The sequence below is a fragment of the Polypterus senegalus genome, chromosome 10 (assembly GCF_016835505.1).
Source record: "Polypterus senegalus isolate Bchr_013 chromosome 10, ASM1683550v1, whole genome shotgun sequence".
NCBI classification, from domain to species: Eukaryota; Metazoa; Chordata; class Cladistia; order Polypteriformes; family Polypteridae; genus Polypterus; species Polypterus senegalus.
Window position 1 is genome coordinate 21223407 of NC_053163.1, and position 23999 is coordinate 21247405.

General features: G+C 38.6%; 1 protein-coding gene across 6 annotated transcripts in view; it reads left to right on the top strand.

Moving 5' to 3' along the window:
- LOC120536904 overlaps positions 1-23999 on the top strand; it is a 290128-nt gene that overhangs the window by 148929 nt on the left and 117200 nt on the right. For 3 of the 6 annotated variants that reach the window (XM_039765459.1, XM_039765461.1, XM_039765460.1), the window contains 6 exons: positions 5789-5878; positions 11577-11666; positions 12062-12151; positions 16363-16437; positions 17140-17229; positions 18624-18713. In XM_039765459.1, the coding sequence (XP_039621393.1) occupies positions 5789-5878; positions 11577-11666; positions 12062-12151; positions 16363-16437; positions 17140-17229; positions 18624-18713 (525 nt within the window). The remainder of the gene's footprint in view (positions 1-5788; positions 5879-11576; positions 11667-12061; positions 12152-16362; positions 16438-17139; positions 17230-18623; positions 18714-23999) is intronic. The other 3 variants (XM_039765463.1, XM_039765465.1, XM_039765462.1) reach the window with 2 other exon arrangements.

Consider the following 23999-nt stretch of genomic DNA (forward strand, 5'->3'; position numbering starts at 1 on the left):
AATCTATCCTTTTAATTTTTATAATTATAACTACCAACGTAATAATAAGCTGCATGGCAATAACTCTTGGGGAAATAGGAAATTAAGGCTGAAGCTGTCTCACTTCCAGTTAAGACTATAAAATGACATCAAAAATTCAGAATCAATGTCTCCATGATGGGACAGTTAACTTCGTGAGCTGGAATGTTAAAGGCCTGAATCACGAATTAAAGAGAAAGAAAGTACTCTCTCACCTAACAGGTTTAAATGCTAAAATAGTATTTTTACAGGAGACCCACTTACTAAGCAAGGATCAGTTCCGCTGCAAAAGACTGGACTGGCCAAATGTTCCATTCTAGTTTTACAAAGAAAACTAGAGGTGTGGGAATTCTCATACATAGAACAGTCCATTTGTAGCATCAGATGTAGTATTGGATCCTGAAGGGAGATATGTGATGGTCATGGGAGACTTATCTAACTGTAAAATGATTTTGATAAATGTTTATGCACCTAATGTTGATGATAAGGAATTTATACAAAATTTATTTGCATCCATTCCCAATCTGAACACTCATAAAATTATAATGGCTGGGGACTTTAATTGTGTTTTAAATCCACTCTTAGATAGGACTTCTCCACAGGGGAACATCTAACACTGCAAAGATAATTACAAAGTTTATAACTGATCACAACTTATCAGACCCCTGGAGGTTTTTAAACCCAAACCCAAGAACATATTCTTTCTACTCACCAGTACATCATTGCTACTCAAGAATTGATTATTTCTTTATAGATAATAATTTCTTGCCTGCGATTAAATCTTGCAAATACGATGCTATTGTTATTTCTGACCATGCACCTCTGATCTTGGAGCTAAAGTTACTAAGCCCCACACACTCACCCTGCAGATGGCGCCTCAACCCGCTTCTATTAGCAGACGAGAATTGTACAGAATTTATATCCAAACAAATCATTTTTCTAGAGACAAATACATCCTCAGAGATTTCTGCAGGAATACTCTGGGAAACTCTTAAGGCCTTCTTAAGAGGACAGATTATCTCATATCTTTCCCACAGAAATAAATTAGAAACCAAGAAAGTAGCAGAGATAAAAAGCAAATTACTAGAATAGATGAAGAACATGCCAGGCTTCCAAGCGAGGCTCTACATAGGAAAAGGCAGGCTCTGCATTCAGAACTAAACCTCTTGACAACTAAAGAAACTGAACAACTAATTTATAAATCCAGACATCATTACTATGAACATGGAGAGAAAGCTAATAAGCTTTTAGCTCAACAAATTCACAAGCAAGAAGTCCGCAACACAATCCCAGTAATCACCAACACGAACGGAGACAAAATCATCGACCACAAAAATATAATGCACACTTTCAGAGACTACTATAAATCCTTATATTCTACTGAGTTTAAAGAAGACAATACACAATCTAATGCATTTCTGGATACATTACAGATACCACAAATAGACACTTTTAGTGTGGAGGAACTTGATAAACCTCTGGCGTTATCAGAATTACTAGATGCTATAAAGTCACTTCAAGGCGGGAAAGCAGCAGGCCCTGATGGCTACCCTGCAGAATTTTATAAGAAATTCTCCGCTCAGCTAGCTCCCCTCCTATTAGCAACATTTACAGAAGCCAGAGACAATCAAACTCTTCCTCAAACTTTTCACCAAGCATTAATCACTGTTTTTCCAAAACAAAATAAGGACTTATTACAATGTGCATCATACAGACCAATTTCACTTTTGAATAATGACGTTAAAATACTCTCAAAATCATAGCTAGAAGGATGGAGAAAGTGCTCCCTCGGTAATATCACAAGATCAAACTGGATTTATCAAGGGCCGACACTTATCTTCAAATCTTCAACACCTGTTTAATGTAATATACTCACCAACTAAATCAAACACCCCAGAAATATTATTATCATTGGATGCAGAAAAAGCATTTGACATGATTGAATGGAAATACCTTTTTACTACATTGGAGAAATTTGGGTTTGGCCCGAACATTTGTGCATGGATCAAATTACTGTATACCAATCCAGAAGCTTCAGTTTGTATCAACAACATTTGTTCAGACTACTTTAAACTAGAACGTGGTACCAGACAAGGATGCCCCTTGTCACCACTACTGTTTGCAATTGCCATTGAACCACTGGCAATACACTGTCGAAATACTGATCAGATAAAGGGGATTATCAGAGAAGGACTGGAACAGAAAATTTCTCTATATGCAGATGATATGGTACTGTATATATCAGACCCACAAAATTCTGTGCCTGCAGTCTTAACAGCACTCACAGAATTTCAAAAGATCTCTGGTCTCAGAATTAATCTGAATAAAAGTGTACTCTTTCCAGTGAATTCTCAAGCATATAATATTAGATTAGATACCCTACCTTTTATCATTGCAGAACAGTTTAAATACCTAGGGTAAACATCACAAGTAAACATAAAGCTCTTTATCAACAAAATTATGCCGTCTGCGTGGAAAAAATTAAGCAAGACTTGCATAGATGGTCAACCCTTCATCTCACTAGCTGGAAGAATTAACACTGTTAAGATGAATATTCTTTCTAAGCTCCTTTTTTATTTCAAAACATCCCAATATACTTCAACAAATCATTTTTTAAGCAATTAGATTCATCAATAACCTCATTTATTTGGAATTCAGAACAAAAGGCAGAAGGTGGCATGGCTCTACCTAACTTCCAGTTTTATTACTGGGCAGCAAACATACAAGCTATAAAAACCTGGACACAAATAGAAGAACATACACAGGCTTGGTGTGAAATAGAAGTAAAATCCTGCAGTACTTCTTTATATTCCCGCTCTGTGCCCCAATTAATGCAAGTTATCGGCAATATACTAATAACCCAATTGTGCTTCAATCACTCAGAATATGGAACCAATGTAGAAAGCATTTTAAGATGGAGAAGCTTTTATCTGTGGCACCTCTGCAAGAGAACCACCTCTTTCAACCTTTGCAAACATATGCAGTTTTTAATATCTGGAAAAAATTTGGGATTAATTTGCTTAGAGATCTTTATATAGACAACGTCTTTGCATCCTATGAACAATTACATTCCAAATTTAACATTCCAGCTACACATTTCTTTCACTATCTTCAAATCAGGAACTTTGTTAAACAGAACCTTTCCGATTTTCCTCATCTTGCACCCTCATCCATGCTGGAAAAATATTGCTCAATCTCAAGGACTCAGACACCATTTCTGCAATATATAAAATCATTTTACAGTCCCTCCCTTTCAAAGATCCAAGAGGACACTGGGAAAAAGATCTCTTTTATGTCAGTGGGAAACCGATGTTTTATACTATTTGAAATTGGAAAAAATCAAATACTCAGTTAGAGGATCTGTACAGATTTTTTTCAAAACATGGCAGGATCTAATCAGTAATATTTTAAAATAAACTCTTAAAGCACAGAGGAAGCAGTTATTTCTGTATTTCTTTTTCTTCTCCATTCATCTCTATTGACTTATCAAACTCATCAATTTAGGTATGTTTACAAGCCTTAAGTTTTACTCCGTTTGCCTTGCTCTCCCTCTCAGGGGTGGGGGTCGACTTGTTCTCAATTCTACTTTTTGTAAAAATTGATTGATTTGTATGGAATGATTGCAATAAAATTAATTAAATTAAAAATAAATAAATAAATAAATAATAATAATGCAGAGTCTCCCTGCATTTGGACAACTTCTGCTGGAGCTAGTACAGTATGCTATAGTACTGCATTTGCCAACAACACTTTTAAAAAGAGATTCAATTCAGTTTCACTAGTGTAACATTATTTTTATTCCAATTCACGATTTATTTATGCTAAAAAATTCTGATTTCTTTCCACATAACTTCTTGTTAAAGCAAATTCAGGCACACAGTATTGCTAATGTCTAGTGTCATCTAAGCATCTGCCATAAAGCATTGAATCTGTAGAAAAAGCACAGTCTATATTTTTGTTAGTAAACATATTTTCTTACATTGTTTCTAATATATACATCACCTTTGCAACTTGTCTTTAAAACCAGTGTACATTCAAAATTACATTTGTACATTTTTCCAAAACAGCTCAATTATTATAATCTCTTTCTTCCATCCATCCATCCATCCATCCACTTTCTCAAACCACTTATGCTGAGCAGGCTCTCCGTGAAGCTGGAGTCTATCTCCACAAGAACTGGGCACAAGGCAGGAACAATCCTTGGACAGGGCACCAGTCCACCACAGGTCAAACACACACGCACACTAGGGACAATTTAGTATTGCCAATTAACCTAACCTGCATGTCTTTGGACTGTGGGAGAAAACCAGAACACTTGGATGAAACTCAACCACGTGAAGAGAACATGCAAACTCTAAACAGGGAGCACCTTGGACTTTAAAACCATATTCCCTTTTTTGAAAGGTAGTAGAGCTACCACTGTCCCTCCCCTTCTGATTCTTCCCAACCTAGAAATATTAAACCTTTTGTCAATTACCCAGTGTCGTGTGTTCAGAATGGATTGAAAGGACTGCTATAAAGAAAGCTGCATAAATTTCCAATTTCTATATTTTTACTACTTAATATTAATAATATGTCTGACTGATATACATAGTTAATATTCTAGAACAATATCCTTTTACACAGCATATACTGCATAATGCATATAAATAAAATTTTAATAAGAACACTTGCACTTCCCAAAAGAATCACAAGATGAACAACTTGCAGCATTTTATTTTAAGAGAATTTGTCTCCTTTGTAATTTATAGTTATCAAAAGAAAACCTTCTCAAGAACTATGCCTGATATTTCAAACAAAGTTGATGCACATTTATATGTATGCTTAAAATTAAATCTAGAGATATTTTCGTTATATCAAATATTATATACTCAGAAGTAACTGTAGTGTATACTTTTTTCCTAAAAGTCAGTGTTCTATTAATTTAAACTGTAGATATTTTTAATTTTGTCCACACAATATATGTATTACTTTTAAGCAGTTACTTTTACAATTTAAATGGTATCAATAATATTGTACATTAAAGAGCTAAACAATGACATTTCAGATGTTGAAATCCCTTTCCCATCTCATTTTTCCCACCTAATATAATATCTTCAGACTATCTCAACTTTCCTTTAATCCATTTAATTACTCACAGCATTTTTCTCAATATAGTCAAGTCCTATGTCAGCAGGCAATGGCCCTGTGGCAAATTCCAAAACAGTCAATTCAAGTGTAAGCTGCAGCAAGAAGGAATGGGCAATCCGGGGCTGTTCCAGCACCAATTACTTTGGGGGATTTTCTTTTAAATAACAGCTGTGGAGGAATTCTATAGGATAAGGTTTTCACCTAACCAGGAAGTGCTGGCAGACCACGTGGGCAGAAGAGTGGAAGGACTTCCGGGTTGGCCACTATAAAAGGAACCACTTTAAACCCAGTCGACGAGCCAGATTCAGAAGAATGGTGGACAAAGCTTGTTGGGATTAGCAGAGGAGGAAGAAAGAAAGAGAGAAAGAATCATTTGTGTGCTTTATTGCCTGTTTACTTCTGCCTGTGGTGGTGGAAAACATTGTGAAGAGTTTGTCAAAAAATAAACAAGCTCAGGGTCTGTGTGTCTTGGATTTGAGGAGCAACTGTGCCCTCTAGTGTCCACGATATATATATATATATATATATATATATATATATATATATATATATATATATATATATATATATATATATATATATATATATATATATATATATATAATCATTTTTGAATACGACCAAATCCATTTTCACACAGAAAAACGGGCTTTTCAACAAGACAAGAGACAGAGTCTCAATGATGAAGGAAAAATTAGACAAGCTTAATGAGACCTGGACTTCAAAAGGGGTAAGTGTTCTGTACTATCAAAGGTATGTAAAAAACACAAAGCTTTACAGACTTACATGACTAATTATCTTACATTTATGCATTTTATCCTCAAGTAGTTACAAAATGTTGGTCCTCTCTCAGCTCTCTTAGTTTTTGGGGTGTTATTTATTTATTCCAAATATATTCCAAAATTGACTTAATTGAAACAGAGGAACTTTTACATCTATCCATTTCATCTGTATCCAACATTTACTGTTGTTTTTATGAGGGTGTTGCATGAATGTTTAATACAAGCAAAATAATAACTGAGTAAACAGTTTTGGTCAAAGCAAGTTAACTTCACTTTTTGGCTATGCATTTTTAATAACCCAAAATGTTATTAAATTCATTTTCTATTTTGATCAACATTAAAAGTATTAGTGTGTTCTGATATCTCCAGCTCACACTATGCAACTGACATTAAGGCCCAGATTAAGGAAGCAGTCTATTTTTGCTTATAGTGCAGAATATTTTTTTTCAGAAAGTATTCAGACCCTTTAACTTTTTTCACATTTTACTGTGTTGCAGCTTTATGCAAAATCCACCCATCCATCTATTATCCAACCCGCTACATCCCAACACAGGGTCACGGGGGGTCTGCTGGAGCCAGTCCCAGCCAACACAGGGCGCAAAGCAGGAAACAAACCCCGGGCAGGGCGCCAGCCCACTGCAGTATGCAAAATCACTTAAATTAATTTTCCCCTACCTTTGCTATAACAATTGAAATTTGTCTCATGAGTATCCTATTCTATTGACCATCATTAAAATTTTCTACACATTGTTTAGGATCTACCTGTGGTCAATTCAATTGAATGGTCATAATTAGGAAAGACACACACACCTGTCTATAGAAGGTCCCACAGTTAACAATGTGTATCACAGCAAAACCAAGCCATGAGATCAAGCAAATTGTCTGCAGAGCTTTGAGACAAGTGTGAACATGTATGATCTGATCTGGCTACAAAAATTTATTGAAGCTTTGAAGGTTTCAAAGAGGACAGCTGCCTTTAGAATTCTTAAATGGAAGAGGTTTCAAACCATCCCGACTGTAACTAGAGCTGGCTACCCAGCCAAACTAAGTGATCATGAGAGAAGGGCCATGGTACAAGAAACTGATGGTCACTCCACCTGAGCTCCAGACAACTTGTGTGGGGAATGGGTAAACATCCAGAAGGACAACCATTAGCTGGACTCTCAACTGATCTGACCACAAAGTGCCCAGTGAGAAGTCTCTCCTCAGTAAAAGACACATGTAAGGCTTCTTGGAGTTTACAGAAAAGGCACCTAAAGAACTCTCAGACTGAGAGAAAGAAAATGCCCCGTCTGATGAACCAAGATTAATGTTATAGTATGTCAGGAGGAAACCAGGCACTACACCCCACATATTCCATACTATTCTAACAGTAAAACATTGCGGTGGCAACATCATGATATAGGGTTGTTTCTCAGCGTCAGGAACTGAGAGACTAGACAGGGTTGAAAGAAAACTGAATGGAGCAAAGTACAGAGATATTCTTAAAGAGAACCTTCCCCAGAGAACTCTAGACCTCAGCTTGGATCCAAGGTTGACCTTACAACAGGATAACGACCTTAAGCATCAAGCATAGATAACACAGGAGTGTCTTAGGAACAACTCCATGAATATTCTTGAGTTGCCTGGCCAGAGTCTGAATTTGAACCCAATCAAACATCTCTGAATAGACCTGAATATAGCTGCCCACCAATATTCTCCATTGACCATGACAGATCTTCATAGAATCTAAAGGAAAGAATGGCATAACATTCCCAAAGTAAGGTTAGACCCAAGAAGACTCCAGAGTGTAATCATTGCCAAAAGGGCTTCAGTGAAGTACTGAATAAAGGGTCTGAATACTTTTGTCAATGTGATATTTTCATTTTTACTACTAGGGGGCTTTGCCCCCTGCTCACTTCGCTCTCCAACCCCCATGTTTGGTTTTCCGGATACACACTTTAAAGATTTTTTTTTCTTTGAATTGTTGCTATTTCATTAGTTTCACTTTTATTTCAGAACTTCTGTAAAAACAATATTAGGAATCTTTTGTGTCCCAATATTCTGAATCTTTTAAATGAGGTCAGTGAGACATGTGTTTAATGACTTTGTACCATAATTCAGGAGAGGTTTGTCTGATTGGAATTTTAACACAGACAAAACGATGGACATCATCAGTAGTTAATAATTTTTTTTGCAGAGTAACCAATAGATGCATGTGAGGTAAACCACATTTTTGAAATTCTCTGACTTAAACTTCAAAGCCTTACAATATTTATATACTTCTGACATATCACCTGTGTCCATATATTCAATCTCTATTCACCTTTTCATTATTTCTCTTTCTTTGCGCTAATGCGTTGTTTGCTTTCTTTTTTTTGACACTGTCTTTTTTTTCTGCTTTCATATTCTGTATCTTACTCTGTATGTGTTTCTGCATGTGTCTTTTGAATTCCAGTTTTCATTACCTGCTCTACATGTGTTTGGCCTCCTTGTTTTTTAACCTCTTTATGACGTTTTACTTTGTTTTCTACTGTTTTTTTATTTCTGACCTTGCTTTGTCCTACTTTTTTTTCAGTGACACCTAGTCTGTGGTGATTATTTTCCCTTTTTCGAGTAATAATTTCCTTTTTTTTTGCGCTACTGTGATCTTTACTTTCTTTTTTTATGCTTTATAATTTTCTTACTTTCATATTCTGTACATTTCTCCACATGTGTATATTTATGAAGTTGTACTTTGTCTTTTACTTTGTCTTTTAGTTCTGAGCCCGATTGGACATGCTTTGTTTCAATTCCACTTGTTACGGGCTGATAATTACTTTCCTTATTTTCTGAACTTGCACCTAGATTATTTTTTCTTTTTTGCTCTTTTTTCTCTCCAACGTTTTGGAGTCTCTTTTCTCTGCGCTGCTTTCTTCTTCGCTTAGTCGTCAACGTTTCATTTATAACGTATTGTCCTTATGCGCTTTATATGCGCTGAGACCCTGGACCTGTGTGGCTCAAATCCGTCACATGACTGAATGTTTTGCTGCCCGTTGTCTTATTTGATACTAGCAAAATACCTGTGCTTCGCAGCGGAGACGTAGTGTGTTAAAGAAGTTATGAAAAAGAAAAGGAATCATTTTAAAAATAACGTAACATGATTGTCAATGTAATTGTTTTGTCACTGTTATGAGTGTTGCTGTCATCAAGGATTTGATTATCATTATTTCTTTCAATCAGGTTCGTATTTGGAGGATGTGTTGTGTTCAAGTTACATTCTGTGTTTGTCAACCGTTGTAAAGATAACAGGTTTCATTCATCGAAGTGATCACTACCCAAATCAGTACTCGTGAATCTAACATGTTTAACAGGCATTCCCGGTGTTAAGTTGTGGATTTGCCACACTATGAACTTAATTTAAACTTAAGCTTTACACCTTGCTTTTCTAATGATATGTCTACAAAGGCTTGTTCTGATTCAGAGGGTTGTTCCTTTCTTACTGCATCAATAAACAGCTCGTCTTCCTCTGTATCTGAGTCATCACACACTGCATGCACGGGTTTACCTTTCCCAGTCCTGCAAACTATAGTGAATTGGTTCAATTTACCACATTTTTTACACTGTCTTCCTTTAGCTGGACATTGACTTTTTCCACCGTGTGCTTTGTTTCCGCAGTAGCTGCACTTATGAATATGCTTGTATGCGTCACACACTTCGTATTCTTTTGCTGCCTTCTCAATTGTGTAATGCGTTTTTTGTTCAGCACTCTTTGGAGCTCTTGCTTGTTATCTGTGTACTGCGTTCACAGTCAGTTCACGTGAGCCGCTCTGAGTACATGCATCGAAGGTTCTCAGCTGTGCTTGTGCAATCTCGTGCAATCTTGCGTTGTCCACGGCTTTATTTAATGTTAGCTCAGACCCGGCATTTAAAAGTTTCTCTCGCACTTTCGCTGAGTTTGAGCCAAACACTATTCTATCAATGACCATCTCATCTTCGTTTGCATAAGCACAATCCTTCACTAGCAATTTTAACTCCGTTACAAAGTGATCAAAAGTCTCATTTATACCCTGCGTCTTCTCATTAAACTTGTATCTCGCGAATATCGTATTTGTCTTAGGCATGACAAACGCCTCAAAATAGTCATAATAAGTTTTCAGTACCTTGGCTTCCTACTGGGTGAGAGTCCATGTGTTAAAAAGTCTCATCCTTTTTCCCCAGTCCACAGGAGCAGGTAGCTGCATTTCTCACTCTTGTCTTTGCCTTTTAGCGGGCCAGAAAACATCAACTCCACGTGCTATCGGAACTTTTTCCATTCTCCCGGCAGGTTAAGAGAATCCCAGTCAATTCATGGCAAGGGAACTCCAACAAAATCCATGACTGTCCTTTATTCTGACACCATGTCTTGTTTTCACAAATTGTGAAAAATGAAATGATGGTGAGACTTTCTTTTAAAGTATGCAGGGGAACTTTATTTATTACAGCTCTTACATTCACGGCATCCGTGCTCTAAATTAACTTCCATAATAGTAACCTTGAGGTCCCTTTTTCTGGTGCCTTCCTGATGACATAGGTGCCTAAACCATACCTGATAATAATACATTTCAATGACATATAAATATTACAGTGATCACCTCGATAGACATCTCACCACCCATATCGCTATTCGTGAATCTAAGATGTTTAACAGGCATTCCCGGTATTAACTTTTTGATCTGCCTGCGAATATTTAGTGGCAGCGTGTCTATGAACTTGTGGAATTGCCCGCGAGTATTTAGCGACAGCATCTGTATTAACTTGTGGATTTTTCTGCAAGTATTTGGCAGCAGCGTCACAAAGTTGTTTTCGTCTAGTTGCATCAGAAAATGTACCACGACGTCTGACACACCTCCTTTTTACTGTTTTCTCACAGCTTGGATTGCTGCTGATGGACGGCCTTATATGGGCAGGCACTCAATTACGTGGGAGGCGTGGGTATGGGGGACGCAATATAGGCAGGCAGCCAACTATGTGGGAGGCGTGGTGATGGGGGATGCAACTCCGCCTCACACGGCAACCGAGCTGCAGGCTATAGCCGTATATATGTACGTAAGTAGGATTCAGTTATGACCGTTATGCGTAGAATTTCGAAATAAAACCTGCTTAACTTTTGTAAGTAAGCTGTAAGGAATGAGCCTGCCAAATGTCAGCCTTCTACCTACACGGGAAGTTGAAGAATTAGTGATGAGTCAGTCAGTGAGTCAGTCAGTTAGTCAGTCAGTTAGTCAGTCAGTGAGGGCTTTGCCTTTTATTAGTATAGATTGATTTTAAGTAGGGCGTGTCTTGCAAGAATCTCATGTTCTCCATCATCGCAAGACGGTCCTGGGTCAATCTCTTGGCACAATGTCTCATGTTTAAGGTCTCTGCGAGACGCTCCATGGCCATTTTCTTTCGTCTTGCGGGTCTTTTAAGTGTCTTCCGTGATCTTAACACCCTAGTGTTTCTCTCCAGGATTTTTTTATAATAGAGAGATATTTGCAGAAATTTCTAAATTCCTGTTTTTGCTTTGTCATTCTGGAGTACTGAGTGTTACTTGATGGGGAAAAATGAATGTAAATGATTTTAGCACAAGACTGCAACATAGCAAAATGTGAAAAAGGTGAAGGGGCCTGAATACTTTCTGAATCCACCCTATCTCTTTCTACACAGGAGAAATGGTTACTGAGTGATGTAAAAGATGCAATCCATGAGATAAAAAAAGATCTGTACAATCTGAATGACATTTCAATTTCAGAAGGGGTAAGTGTTAACCAAACAAATTAACCAAACTATTTATAACCAAAAATGTTTCCATCATTCTGAGAAGACAGCATGCTGATTGCATACATTACATGCACATTATTCATCATGTGTGAGGAATTCTATCTTTTTGAACTTACTCCCATAACACCAGGTTTACCTCATTTTTGCCATGTGGTCTTTTCAGAAGCCTAGATAGAATGAGATAGTAAATTCATTCCTTTACTTAGAACATGAGGAGTTGTCTTTCTTTGTCTTGATACTTCCAGCCTACACTACAGAACTAATATCAAGGTACACATTAATAGGAAGGATGCTTATTTTCCCTTATGAACTACTAAATTATACTTTTTTTTATTTTTGTTTTTAGTCTGACCATATCCATTTTCCCACAGGCATACTGGTTATTGAGGAAGGCAAGAGACAGAGTCTCTGGAATAAAGAAAGAGTTATGTAAACTCAATGACATTCTGATTTCAAAAAAGGTAAGTGTTCTATATTATGAAAAACACCTTAACTACAGCAGGAAAGCTTTATAAAAAATATGGAATGCTTAATAAGTGTTCCGCTTGCTTGACTAATCTTCTAAGATTTATTTATTTTATGCTCATTGTTAAATATCACACAAAAAAGGCTGGTGTTCTTTTAGCTTTTTTATTGTTATTTAAGTGTTTATTTAATTGATTTCAAATATGTTTACAAAGTATCTTCACTTATATCCAACATTTCCATGTACAGTATAGCAGCCCTCTACTGCTTACGTAGGAAGGTGTTACATGAGTTTAACCAAAAAAGCAAATGTTCTGACATATTCAGAAATACTTTATTGGTTTTCTCTTTATAAATATCTTGTGAATGTATGCCTTTAATGCTCATACAATCACCTGTTTTAATTAAGTTACTTAATTAGTGTGAATGGATGAATTAATGAATCAATCAAATAATTAGCACTTCTTCTCTTCTTCTTCTTCTTTCGGCTGCTCCTCTGCATCTTGTTCTGTTACACCCATCATCTGCACGTCCTCTCTCACCACATCCATAAACCTACTCTTAGGCCTTCCTCTTTTTCTCTTCCCTAGCAGCTCTATCCTTAACATCCTTCTCCCAATATACTCAGCATCTCTTCTCTGCACATGTCCAAACCAACGCAATCTCGCCTCTCTGACTTTGTCTCCCAACCGTCCAACTTGAGCCGACCCTCTAATGTACTCATTTCTAATTCTATCCATCCTCGTCACACCCAGTGCAAATCTTAGCATCTTTAACTGTGTTACCTCCAGCTCTGTCTCCTACTTTCTGGTCAGTGCCACCGTCTCCAGCCCAAATACCATATCTGGTCTCACTACCGTACTTTAGACCTTCCCTTTCACTCTTGCTGATGTCCATCTATGCAGTGGGTTGGCGCCCTGCCCGGGGTTTGTTTCCTGCATTGTGCCCTGTGCTGGTTGGGATTGGCTCCAGCAGACCCCCATGACCATGTAGTTAGGATATAGCGGGTTGGATAATGGATAGATGGATGATATCCGTCTGTCACAAATAACTCCTGACACTCTTCTCCATCCATTCCACCCTGCCTGCACTCTCTTTTTCACCTCTCTTCCACAATCCCCATTAATCTGTACTGTTGACCCCAAGTATTTAAACTCATCCACCTTCGCCAACTCTACTCCTTGCATCCTCACCATTCCTCTGACCTCCCTCTCATTTACACACATGTATTCTGTCTTGTTCCTACGGACCTTCATTCCTCTCCTCTCTAGAGCATATCTCCACTTCTCCAGGGTCTCCTCAACCTGCTCCCTACTATCACTACAGATCACAATGTCATCAGCAAACATCATAGTCCACGGGGACTCCTGTCTAATCTCGTCTGTCAACCTGTCCATCGCCATTGCAAATAAGAAAGGGCTCAGAGCCGATCCCTGATGTAATCCCACCACCAATATGAATGCATCCGTCACTCCTAATGCAGACCTCACCACGGTCACACTTCCCTCGGACATTTCCTGTATTCCTTCTGGCCTTCTCTATACTTCTCCATCAACATCCTTAGAGCAAACATTGCATTTGTGGTGCTCTTTATTGGCATGAAACCATACTGCTGCCCACTAATCATCACCTCACTTCTTAACCTAGCTTCCACTACTCTTTCCCATAACTTCATGCTGTGGCTCATTAATTTTATCCCCCTGTAGTCACTGCAGTCCTGAACATCCCCTTTCTTCTTAAATATCAGCACCAGTACACATCTTCTCCACTCTTCAGGCATCCTCTCACTTTCCAAGATCCCATTAAACAATCTAGTTAAAAACTCCACTGCCATCTCTCCTAAACACCTCCATTCTTCCACAGGTATGTCATCTGGACCAACGGCTTTTCCATTCTTCATCCTCTTCATAGCTGTCCTTATTTCCTCCTTGGTAATCTGTTGCACATCCTGATTCACTATCTCCACATCATCCAACCTCTTCTCTCTCTCGTTCTCTTCATTCATCAGCCTCTCAAAGTACTCTTTCCATCTGCTCAACACACTCTCTTTGCTTGTGAGTACGTTTCCATCTTTATCCTTTATTACCCTAACCTGCTGCACATCTTTCTCAGCTCGGTCCCTCTGTCTAGCCAGTCGGTACAGTTCCTTTTCTCCCTCCTTAGTGTCCAACCTCTCATACAACTCATCATACTCCTTTTCTTTAGCCTTCGCCACCTCTCTCTTCACCTTGCACCTTATCTCCTTGTACTCTTGTCTACTTTCTGCATCTCTCTGATGATCCCACTTCTTCTTTGCCATCCTATTCCTCTTTATACTCTCCTGTACTTCCCCATTCCACCACCAGGTTTCCTTTTTCTCTTTCCTCTGTCCAGATATCACGCCAAGCACCCTTCTTGCTGTCACCCTTACTACATCTGCTGTAGTTTCCCAACTGTCTAGTAATTCTTCCCTACCACCCAGTGCCTGTCTCACATTCTCCCTAAACTCAACCTTGCAGTCTTCCTTTTTCAAATTCCACAATTTGATCCTTGACTCTGCCCTCACTCTCTTCCTCTTCTTGATCTCCATTGTCATCCTACAGATAACCATCCTATGCTGCTTAACTACACTTTCCCCTGCCACCACTTTGCAGTCTTCAATCTCGTTCAGATCAACTCTTCTGCATAGGATGTAATCTACCTGTGTGAATCTTCCTCCACTCTTGTACGTCACCCTATGTTCCTCCCTCTTCTTAAAATACATATTCATCACAGCCATGTCTATCCTTTTGGCAAAATCCACTATTCTCTGACCTTCTTCATTTCTCTCCTTGACACCATACCTACCCATCACCTCCTCGTCTCCTCTGTTCACTTCACCAACATGCCCATTGAAATTCACTCCAATCGCCACTTTCTGTCTCTTGGGTACACTGTTCATCACTTCATCCAGCTCAGTCCAAAAACTTCTTTCTCATCCATCACACACTCAACTTGCGGTGCATATGCACTAACAACATTCATCATCACACCTCCAATTTCCAGCTTCATAATCATTAATTTGCCTGACACTCTTTTCACCTCCGAGACACTCTTGACATACTGTTCCTTCAGAATAACCCTTATTCCAATTCTCCTCCCATCCATACCATGATAGAACAAATTGAATCCACCTCTGATCCACCAGGCCTTACTCCCCTTCCATTTAGTCTCTTGCACGCACAATATATCAACCTTGCTTCTCTCCATCATATCTGCTAACTCTCTCCCCTTACCAGTCATACTGCCAACATTCAAAGTTCCTACCCTCAGTTCCACTCTCTTTACCTTCCTCCTCTCTTCCTGCCTCCAGACATGTCTCCCCCTCTTCTTCTCCTTCTTCTTCTTCTTCAGCCAACAGTAGCCCAATTTCCGCCAGCACCCTGTTGACTAACAGTACTGGTGGTAGTCGTTGTTAACCCGGGGCTCAACCTATCCGGTATGGAAATTTGTATTGTTGTCCGCATATCTGATTTGGCAAAATTTTACACTGGATGCCCTTCCTGACATAACCCTCCCCATTTATCCGGGCTTGGGACCGGCACAAAGAAACACACCGGTTTGTGCATCCCCTGTAGCTGGGTTGATCTATTAACTTCTACCAGGAACAAATTTAAATGCATCTACAACTATTTTTAATTGTATTTACAGCACATGCATAGTGAATATGACATGTTTGCAAATGTGTAGGTAGGTATATTAGCATACAATAAGTTTTCCTCTTGGGTAAACACCCATGCAGAACTCTCATGAGTAAGCAATAGAGAGGTGGTACACATGTAAAGGTTTAAACAGATGGATACTTTGATGTAAATCAAATTGTGCTAGTAAATTTACTTTGTGATGATAGTGGGAATAAATATGAAGTGATTGAAGGAATCAATACATGCATAAAAAGTGAAGAGATAAAGAAATAAATAACATACCAAAAGCAAAAGCAGGCATGTATTGTCTGCATCATCTGCATGGTCAGCTTTTACTTTTAAGTAAAAGTAGAAGTTAATATATGATTCAGTTCATAACAGAAAGTTAACCTGATTTCTGGCATAAGAACTTTTCTAATAGCCTAAAAAGAAAAATAAATTAATATTCTGTTTTGAACAACAGAAGCTCTTGTTTTGTGTTGTAAAGTCTTCACCACAATGTCAAAAAGTGATTTTTTCATCCGGTCTTTACTATTTACACACAGCACAATATAAGAGATGAAGACTTTGCAATCATGGAAAAACTAAACAAGCTGAATGGCATTCTGAATTCAGAAAGAGTAAGTGGTCTTTATTATTAAAGATATCCATCCATCCATTTTCTAACCTGCTGAATCCGAATACAGGGTCACGGGGGTCTGCTGGAGCCAATCCCAGCCAACACAGGGCACAAGGCAGGAAACAATCCTGGGCAGGGTGCCAACCAACCGCAGGACTATTAAAGATATATTAAGTAAGAAATGCTTAAAAAGTGTTTTTTATGTGACTAGTCTGCTTACATTTATGTTATTTTATGGTCATTGCTAAGAATTATACACAAAATGTTGGCCTTCCTTTGCATTTACAGTGCTTATTATTTCTTTATTTATTGTATTCCTTAATTCCACTGCTTTAAAAAGGACCTTAAAAAACATTTACATCCATCCACTGTGTATCAAACATTTTCATATTTGACAACTTTGTTTTGCTACTTTATCAGTGTGGTGCATGAGTTTTCCCAAGTGGTAAACCTCCTTTATACTAATGTTCATTGTTTAATAATATCATATCTACATAAATATATGAACACAATAATAACTCAGTATGCAGTTTTAGATCTTTTTGATTGCTTGCCTAATAAGAGTGCCCTGATAATTCAATTTATGAGATCTGCTCCACCCTTATTGTCCTACTTTCTCATAATGCCTTCACTGGAAAACTAAATAATAAAGTTATTTTTAGATTTATCTTTTTTGAGTCTGAACATGTCTATTTCCACACAGGAAAAATTGTTATTTAGCAATATAAGAGATGAACCCTCAGGAATAAAGAGGGAATTTGACAAGCTGAATGACATTCTGATTTCCAAAGGGGTAAGTGTTCTATATTATTAAAGAGATCTTAATCAAAAAAGAAATGCTTTATAAAAAGTAAAAACTGCCAAATGTTTTTCTGATATAGAGGTAGTCATACTTCCTAGTAACTGATTAGTAACACCTGGCTGCTAAGTACTCTGTTCATTATTGAGGGAGTTGAAAGGGTGTATTTAAGGCCATCTTACATTACATGAATTTTCCAGTGCTTTTCAGTCATAGCCTTAATTTACATAATCTTAGCAAGTCAGAGGCACACTTGTTTAATTTCAGTTGTTTAATTTGATATACCCAGCAATTTGCTCCAGCTAGTTCACAACTTGCCCCAACAAATTCAAACAGGTTTGATTTTGTCTTTATGTGTAGGGGTGAGCTCAGTGTGCATGAGAGTGATGAGAAAAAGGAATGCTTATGTTGTGGACCATACAAACAGAAGAAAGGCTTGTTTGTCTAATATTTCATGTTTCACATACCACTACAGTATGTAAAAAAGGGCCAGTATTGTGGCTGAACTCACCATAGCTGTTAAGAATTTGTACAGTACTGGCTCTTGTCAGGGAATTAGTTATTGGAGGCACAAAAAGGGCAAGCAGGACTGTGCTGGATGGCACAGTTGGTATATATATCATGACCTAGATATTTTCAGTCTTTTAAATTGACATGGTTCAGCAGTGAGATCAGTAACTGCAGTCATCAAGTCTCACATGCCCCATAGTTATGTAATGTGACATCAGCTTTACTTTTTCCCAAATTGTTACTGAATATTTGCTTATTTTTGGGAAAAAAACAATATATTGAAATCTGTTATGTTTTCTTTGTCACCTAAGATTAGATTTCTCTAGTTATACAAGTTATTAATGACAACATAATATAATTTAGACCCTCATTAATAAAACTACCGAATTGATGAAGGGTGTACTGTTTTCCCATGACTGTATATATGTATGTTATTTATTTATTTATTGAATATGCATTCTAAAAGTGACTTAATTAAGCTAGATAAACATGTACTTCCATTTATCTTGTATCAAACTGTTTATTTATGCGCATGTTGCATGGGATTTTCCAAATGACAGTTTTTTTGTGCTAATATACTTATTCACTGTTTAATTTTACAAAAATCTATATGTGAATAAACACAATTAATAACTCAGAGCATAGATTTGGTTGGAGCAGTTTAACCTTATTTTTGGTTATATGCATTTTAATAATGCAAAAGATGTTAAATTAATTTTGTTTTGAACAACAGAGTAAGTGTTGGCTTCTTCTGATGTCTCCAGCTCACACTGTGGAACTGACGTAAAGGCACAGATTAATTCGAAGGCAGCCCGTTTATGCTTGTTATACTGCTTTGTCACATTCTGTTAATGTGACCATATTTTTTTCCCATACAGGAGAAAGTGTTACTGAGTGACATAACAGGTGCCTTCTCTGCAATAAAGAAAGAACTGGACAAGTTCAATAAGAAATTGACTTCAGAAGGCGTAAGTGTTAACAAAAAAATCTTTATAGACAAAAATATATGAAATGCTTAGTAAGTTTTCTGCTTACAATTAAAAAGTGAATCTTTATGTTCCTATCTTGCTTTTCTTTCCTACATCTGTCTGTGTAAATGTGTTCACAAAAGGTACTTTAACCTCTGAGATTCTTTTATATTAGTGTACAAGTTAATACTTCTGACACATAGGGAGTGCCACCAAGCTCCAAACCCTAAAAACAACCAGCACAAGTCATGGGTTCAAAACAGAGGTTTTATTATAAAATGCCTCACAAAGGTTTTCTCCACAAGATTGCACGAGCAATTACAAACAAATTCTTCCTTCCTTCCTTCCTTCCTTCCTTCCTTCCTTCCTTCCTTCCTTCTCTTCTCTCTCTGTGTCCACATCCCTTCTGCAAGAGCTGCCTTCCTTCATCCTGACTCTGACTCAACTGGAGGAGGCTCGATAGCTTTCCTTTAATGTCAGACCTAGGAGTGCTTCCGGTGTTAGGGCATATACATATATATATATATATATATATATATATATATATATATATATATATATATATATATATATATATATATATATATATATATATATATATATACATATATATATATATATATATATATATATACATGCATACAGTGGTACCTTGAAATACAAGTGCCCTAACGTGCAAGTTTTTTGAGATACCAGCCGTCACTAGGTTGATTTTTTGCCTTTAATTACGAGCCAAAATTCGAAATACGAGCCATCAAAGACCTTGTTGCTGCACATTCTGAAGAACTGACAACGGAGGAGTTGACGGAACTACAGACGCAGCAACATACGGAGGTTCTGCAGGAGATTGGTATCACAGAGGAGCCAGAGGCAGAGGAGGTTATCTCTTCAAGTGAGATAAAGGAAGTGTTGGCAATATGGGAAAAAGTTTCAGATTTTATTGAAAAGAAACACCCTGAAAAAGTTGCAAATGGTGGTGCAGCGGCGCAATTTAAAGAAACTTGCCTAACTCATTTCAGAAACATTCTAAATGGGAGGAAGAAACAAAGCTCCTTGGACAGATTTCTATTGAAACAACCTGCGAATGAAAGTGACGAAGCATACCAAAAAAGAAAAAACTACTGAAAAAGAAAATTAAGTTAAGCAAAAGTAAAGTGAAAGAAAAAAACATTACAATACACTAATCGGCTCCGCCAACATCTGCTTATTTCTTTTGATTCTCTTTTATGTATTAGGTTTGATTTTGTTTGTATACAATATTTGTTCATTATAAATACATTTTTGTTATGTTGAAAATATTTAACAAAAAATTGTGGTGGTATTTTGGGGGCTGGCACAAATTAATCTCATTTCAATTAATTTCAATGGGGAAAATTGATTTGAGATACGAGCATTTTGACTTATGAGCTCGGTCACAGAATGAATTAAACTCTTATCTCAAAGTACCACTGTATACATATATATATACATATATACAAGGTGTGGCAGAAAAGTAATGAGACTGATTTTGTATTTACCAAAGTTTTTATTTTTTTCAAACATCAATGTTATCCCCTTCAAAGTAGTTCCCTTGGGCAGCTACACACCGATGGAGACGTTGTTCCCACTGTTGGTAGCAGCGCTGGAAGTCTTCAACCGGTATGGTCTTCAGCATGTCCGTTACACTCTTTTGGATGTTTTCTAAAGTCCCGAAATGACGTCCTTAATAAGGAAAAAGGGGGCTGGGGAACCACAGGAATGCTTTTTGAGGTCAAAAATTCTGTTATGGAGAGGGCAGTGTGACATGGGGCGTTGTCATGATGGAGCATCCATTTGTCTGCAATGTGTGGTCTCACACGAATGACCCTTTTTCTGAGCCTTTCAAGGACGTCTTTATAAAAAACTTGGTCACACTTGCCGATTCTCCAAGCTTAACACAAAATTTAATGGCACAACGTTGCTCCAAATTCCGCTGTTCCATTTTGCGTGACGCACAACCAAAAGCACAACTTCGCTAATAGCAGTCACAAAAATCACGTAGTTAACAGAAGGACTTGAAGCTCGCACTGAGCTATGGGAGGGTACTGATACACATGCTCTATCAAGGTCAACAGCGCAGCGTTGTCAGATTGCTTGCAGTGTTGCCAGTCTCATTACTTTTCTGCCACACCTCGTATATATATATATATATATATATATATATATATATATATATATATATATATATATATATAGGAGGAGGAGGTTAGGAGCACGCACTGATACAGTGCATTGCCGCACCCACCACACGACAAACCAACTCAGGATCTAGATTAGGACCCAAGTGCAGCCATGCAATGGGTGATAGCTCAGCACCACACTAGTTCAGACGGAGTGGAACAGTGTAATTTTTTTTTTATGGTGACTGGAGTGCCAATTCTGCCACCAACCCCCAAGTTTTTCCCTGCAGGTTGGAGGGCCTACATGCAGGGATGGATATGCATATATATATATATATATATATATATATATATATATATATATATATATATATATATATATATATATATATATATATAAAAACTGCTCTAAAAATTAAAGGAATACTTTGAAAACACATCAGATCACAATGGAAAAAAATCCTGCAGGAAATCTCTACTGATATGGACTGGTAATGTGTTTAGAACGAAAGGATTCCACATTGTTTGATGGAAATAAAAATGATCAACCTACTGAGGGCTGAATTCAAAGACACCCCGAAAATCAAAGTGAAAAAATGATGCAGCAGGCAGGCTTGTCCATTTTGCTGAAATTTCATTGCAACAACTACAAATCATACTCAGTAGTTTGTATGGCCCCCACATGCTTGTATGCATACTTGACAACGTCGTCTCATGCTCCTAATGAGACCAAGGATGGTGTCCTGGGGGATCTCCTCCCAGAATTGGACCAGGACATCACTGCGCTCTTGGACAGGTGAGGTGCAACCTGGTGGCGTCGGATGGACCCAAACATAATGTCCCACCCAGAGGTGTCCTTTTGGATTTAGGTCAGGCGAGCGTGGGGGCCAGTCAATGGTATCAATTCCTCCATCCTCCAGGAACTGCCTACATACTCTTGTCACATGAGTCAAGGCATTGTTGTGCACCAGGAGGAACCTAGGACCCACTGCACAAGCATAGGGTCTGACAATGGGTCCAAGGATTTCATCCCAATACCTGATGGCAGTCAAGGTGCCATTGTATAGCCTGTAGAGGTCTGTGCTTCCCTCCATGGATATGCCTCCTCAGACCATCACTGACTCACCACCAAACTGGTCATGCTGAATGATGTTACAGGCAGCATACGGTTCTCCACAGCTTCTCCAGACCCTTTCATGTTTGTCACATGTGCTCAAGGTGAACCTGCTCTCATCTGTGAAAAGCACGGGGCACCAGTGGTGGACCTGCCAATTCTGGTATTCTATGGAAAATCCCAATTGAGCTCCATGGTGCTGGGCAGTGAGCAAAGGGCCCAGTAGAGGATGTTGGCCGCTCAGACCACCCTCATGAAGTCTGTTAATGATTGCTTGGTCAGAGACATTCACACCAGTGGCCTGCCTGCTGGAGGTCATTTTGTAGGATATGGCAGCGCTCCTCCTGTTCCTCCTTGCCCAAAGGAGCAGATACCGGTTAGCTCTGCTAATGGGTTAAGAAACTTCTACAGCCCTGTCCGGCTCTCCTATAGTAACTACTTGTCTCCCAGAATCTCCTCCATGCCCTTGAGACTGTGCTGGGAGACACAGCAAACCTGGCAATGGCACGTATTGATAGTGACACTGACCGTAGCCAAATGCAAAACGAGTGAAAAAACAGATGAGGAGGGGAAAATGTGAGTGGCCTCCACCTCTGAAACCATTCCTGTTTTGGGGGTCGTCTCATTGTTGCCCCTCTAGTGTCTTCTTCTTCTTTCGGTTGCTCCCATTAGTGTTCGCCACAGCGGATCATCTTCTTCCATATCTTTCTGTCCTCTGTATTTTCTTCTTTTACCCCCATCACCTTCATGTCCACTCTCACCACATCCATAAACCTTCTCTTAGGCCTTCCTCTTTTTCTCTTGCCTGTCAGCTCTATCTTTAGTATCCTTCTCCCAATATACTCAGAATCTCTCCTCTGCACATGTCCAAACCAACACAATCTTGCCTCTCTGACTTTGTCTCCCAACAGTCCAACCTGAGCTGACCCTCTAATGTACTCATTTCTAATCCTGTCCATCCTTGTCACACCCAATGCAAATAACTGTGCTACCTCCAGCTCTGTCTCCTGCTATCTGGTCAGTGCCACCGTCTCCAACACATATAACATAGCTGGTCTCATACCATCCAGTATACCTTCCCTTTCTCTCTTGCTGATATCTGTTTGTCACAAATCACTCCTGACACTTTTCTCCACCCATTCCACCCTGCCTGCACTCTCTTTTTCACCTGTCTTCCACAATCCCCATTACTCTGTACTGTTGATCCAAAGTATTTAAACTCATCCACCTTCGCCAACTCTACTTCCTGCATCCTCACCATTCCTGTGACCTCCCTTTCATTTACACACATGTATTCTGTCTTGGTGGTCCTGCAGACCTTCATTCCTCTCCTCTCTAGAGCAAATCTCCACCTCTCCAGTGTCTCCTCAACCTTCTCCCTATTCTCACTGCAGATCACAGTGTCATCAGCAAACATCATAGTCCACGGGGACTCCTGTCTAATCTCGTCTGTCAACCTGTCCATCACCATTGCAAATAAGAAAGGGCTCAGAGTCGATCCCTGATGTAATCCCACCTCCACCTTGAATGCATCTGTCACTCCTACCGCAGACCTCACCACAGTTACACTTCCCTCGTACATATCCTGTACAACTCTTACATACTTCTCTGCCACTCCCGGCCTCCTCATACAATACCACAACTCCTCTCGAGTTGTGGCTCATCAATTTTATCCCCCTATAGTTACTAGAGTCCTGTACATTCCCCTTATTCTTAAATATCGGCACCAGTATACTTCTTCTCCACTCCTCAGGCATCCTCTCACTTGCAAAGATTCCATTAAACAATCTGGTTAAAAACTCCACTGCCATCTTTCCTAAACACCTCCATGCTTCCACAGGTATGTCATCTAGACCAACGGCTTTTCCATTCTTCATCCTCTTCATAGCTGTCCTTACTTCCTCCTTGCTAATCCGTTGCACTTCCTGATTCCTATCTCTACATCAACCAACCTCTTCTCTCTCTCGTTCTCTTCATTCATAAGCCTCTCAAAGTTCTCTTTCCATCTGCTCAACACCCTCTCCTCGCTTGCGA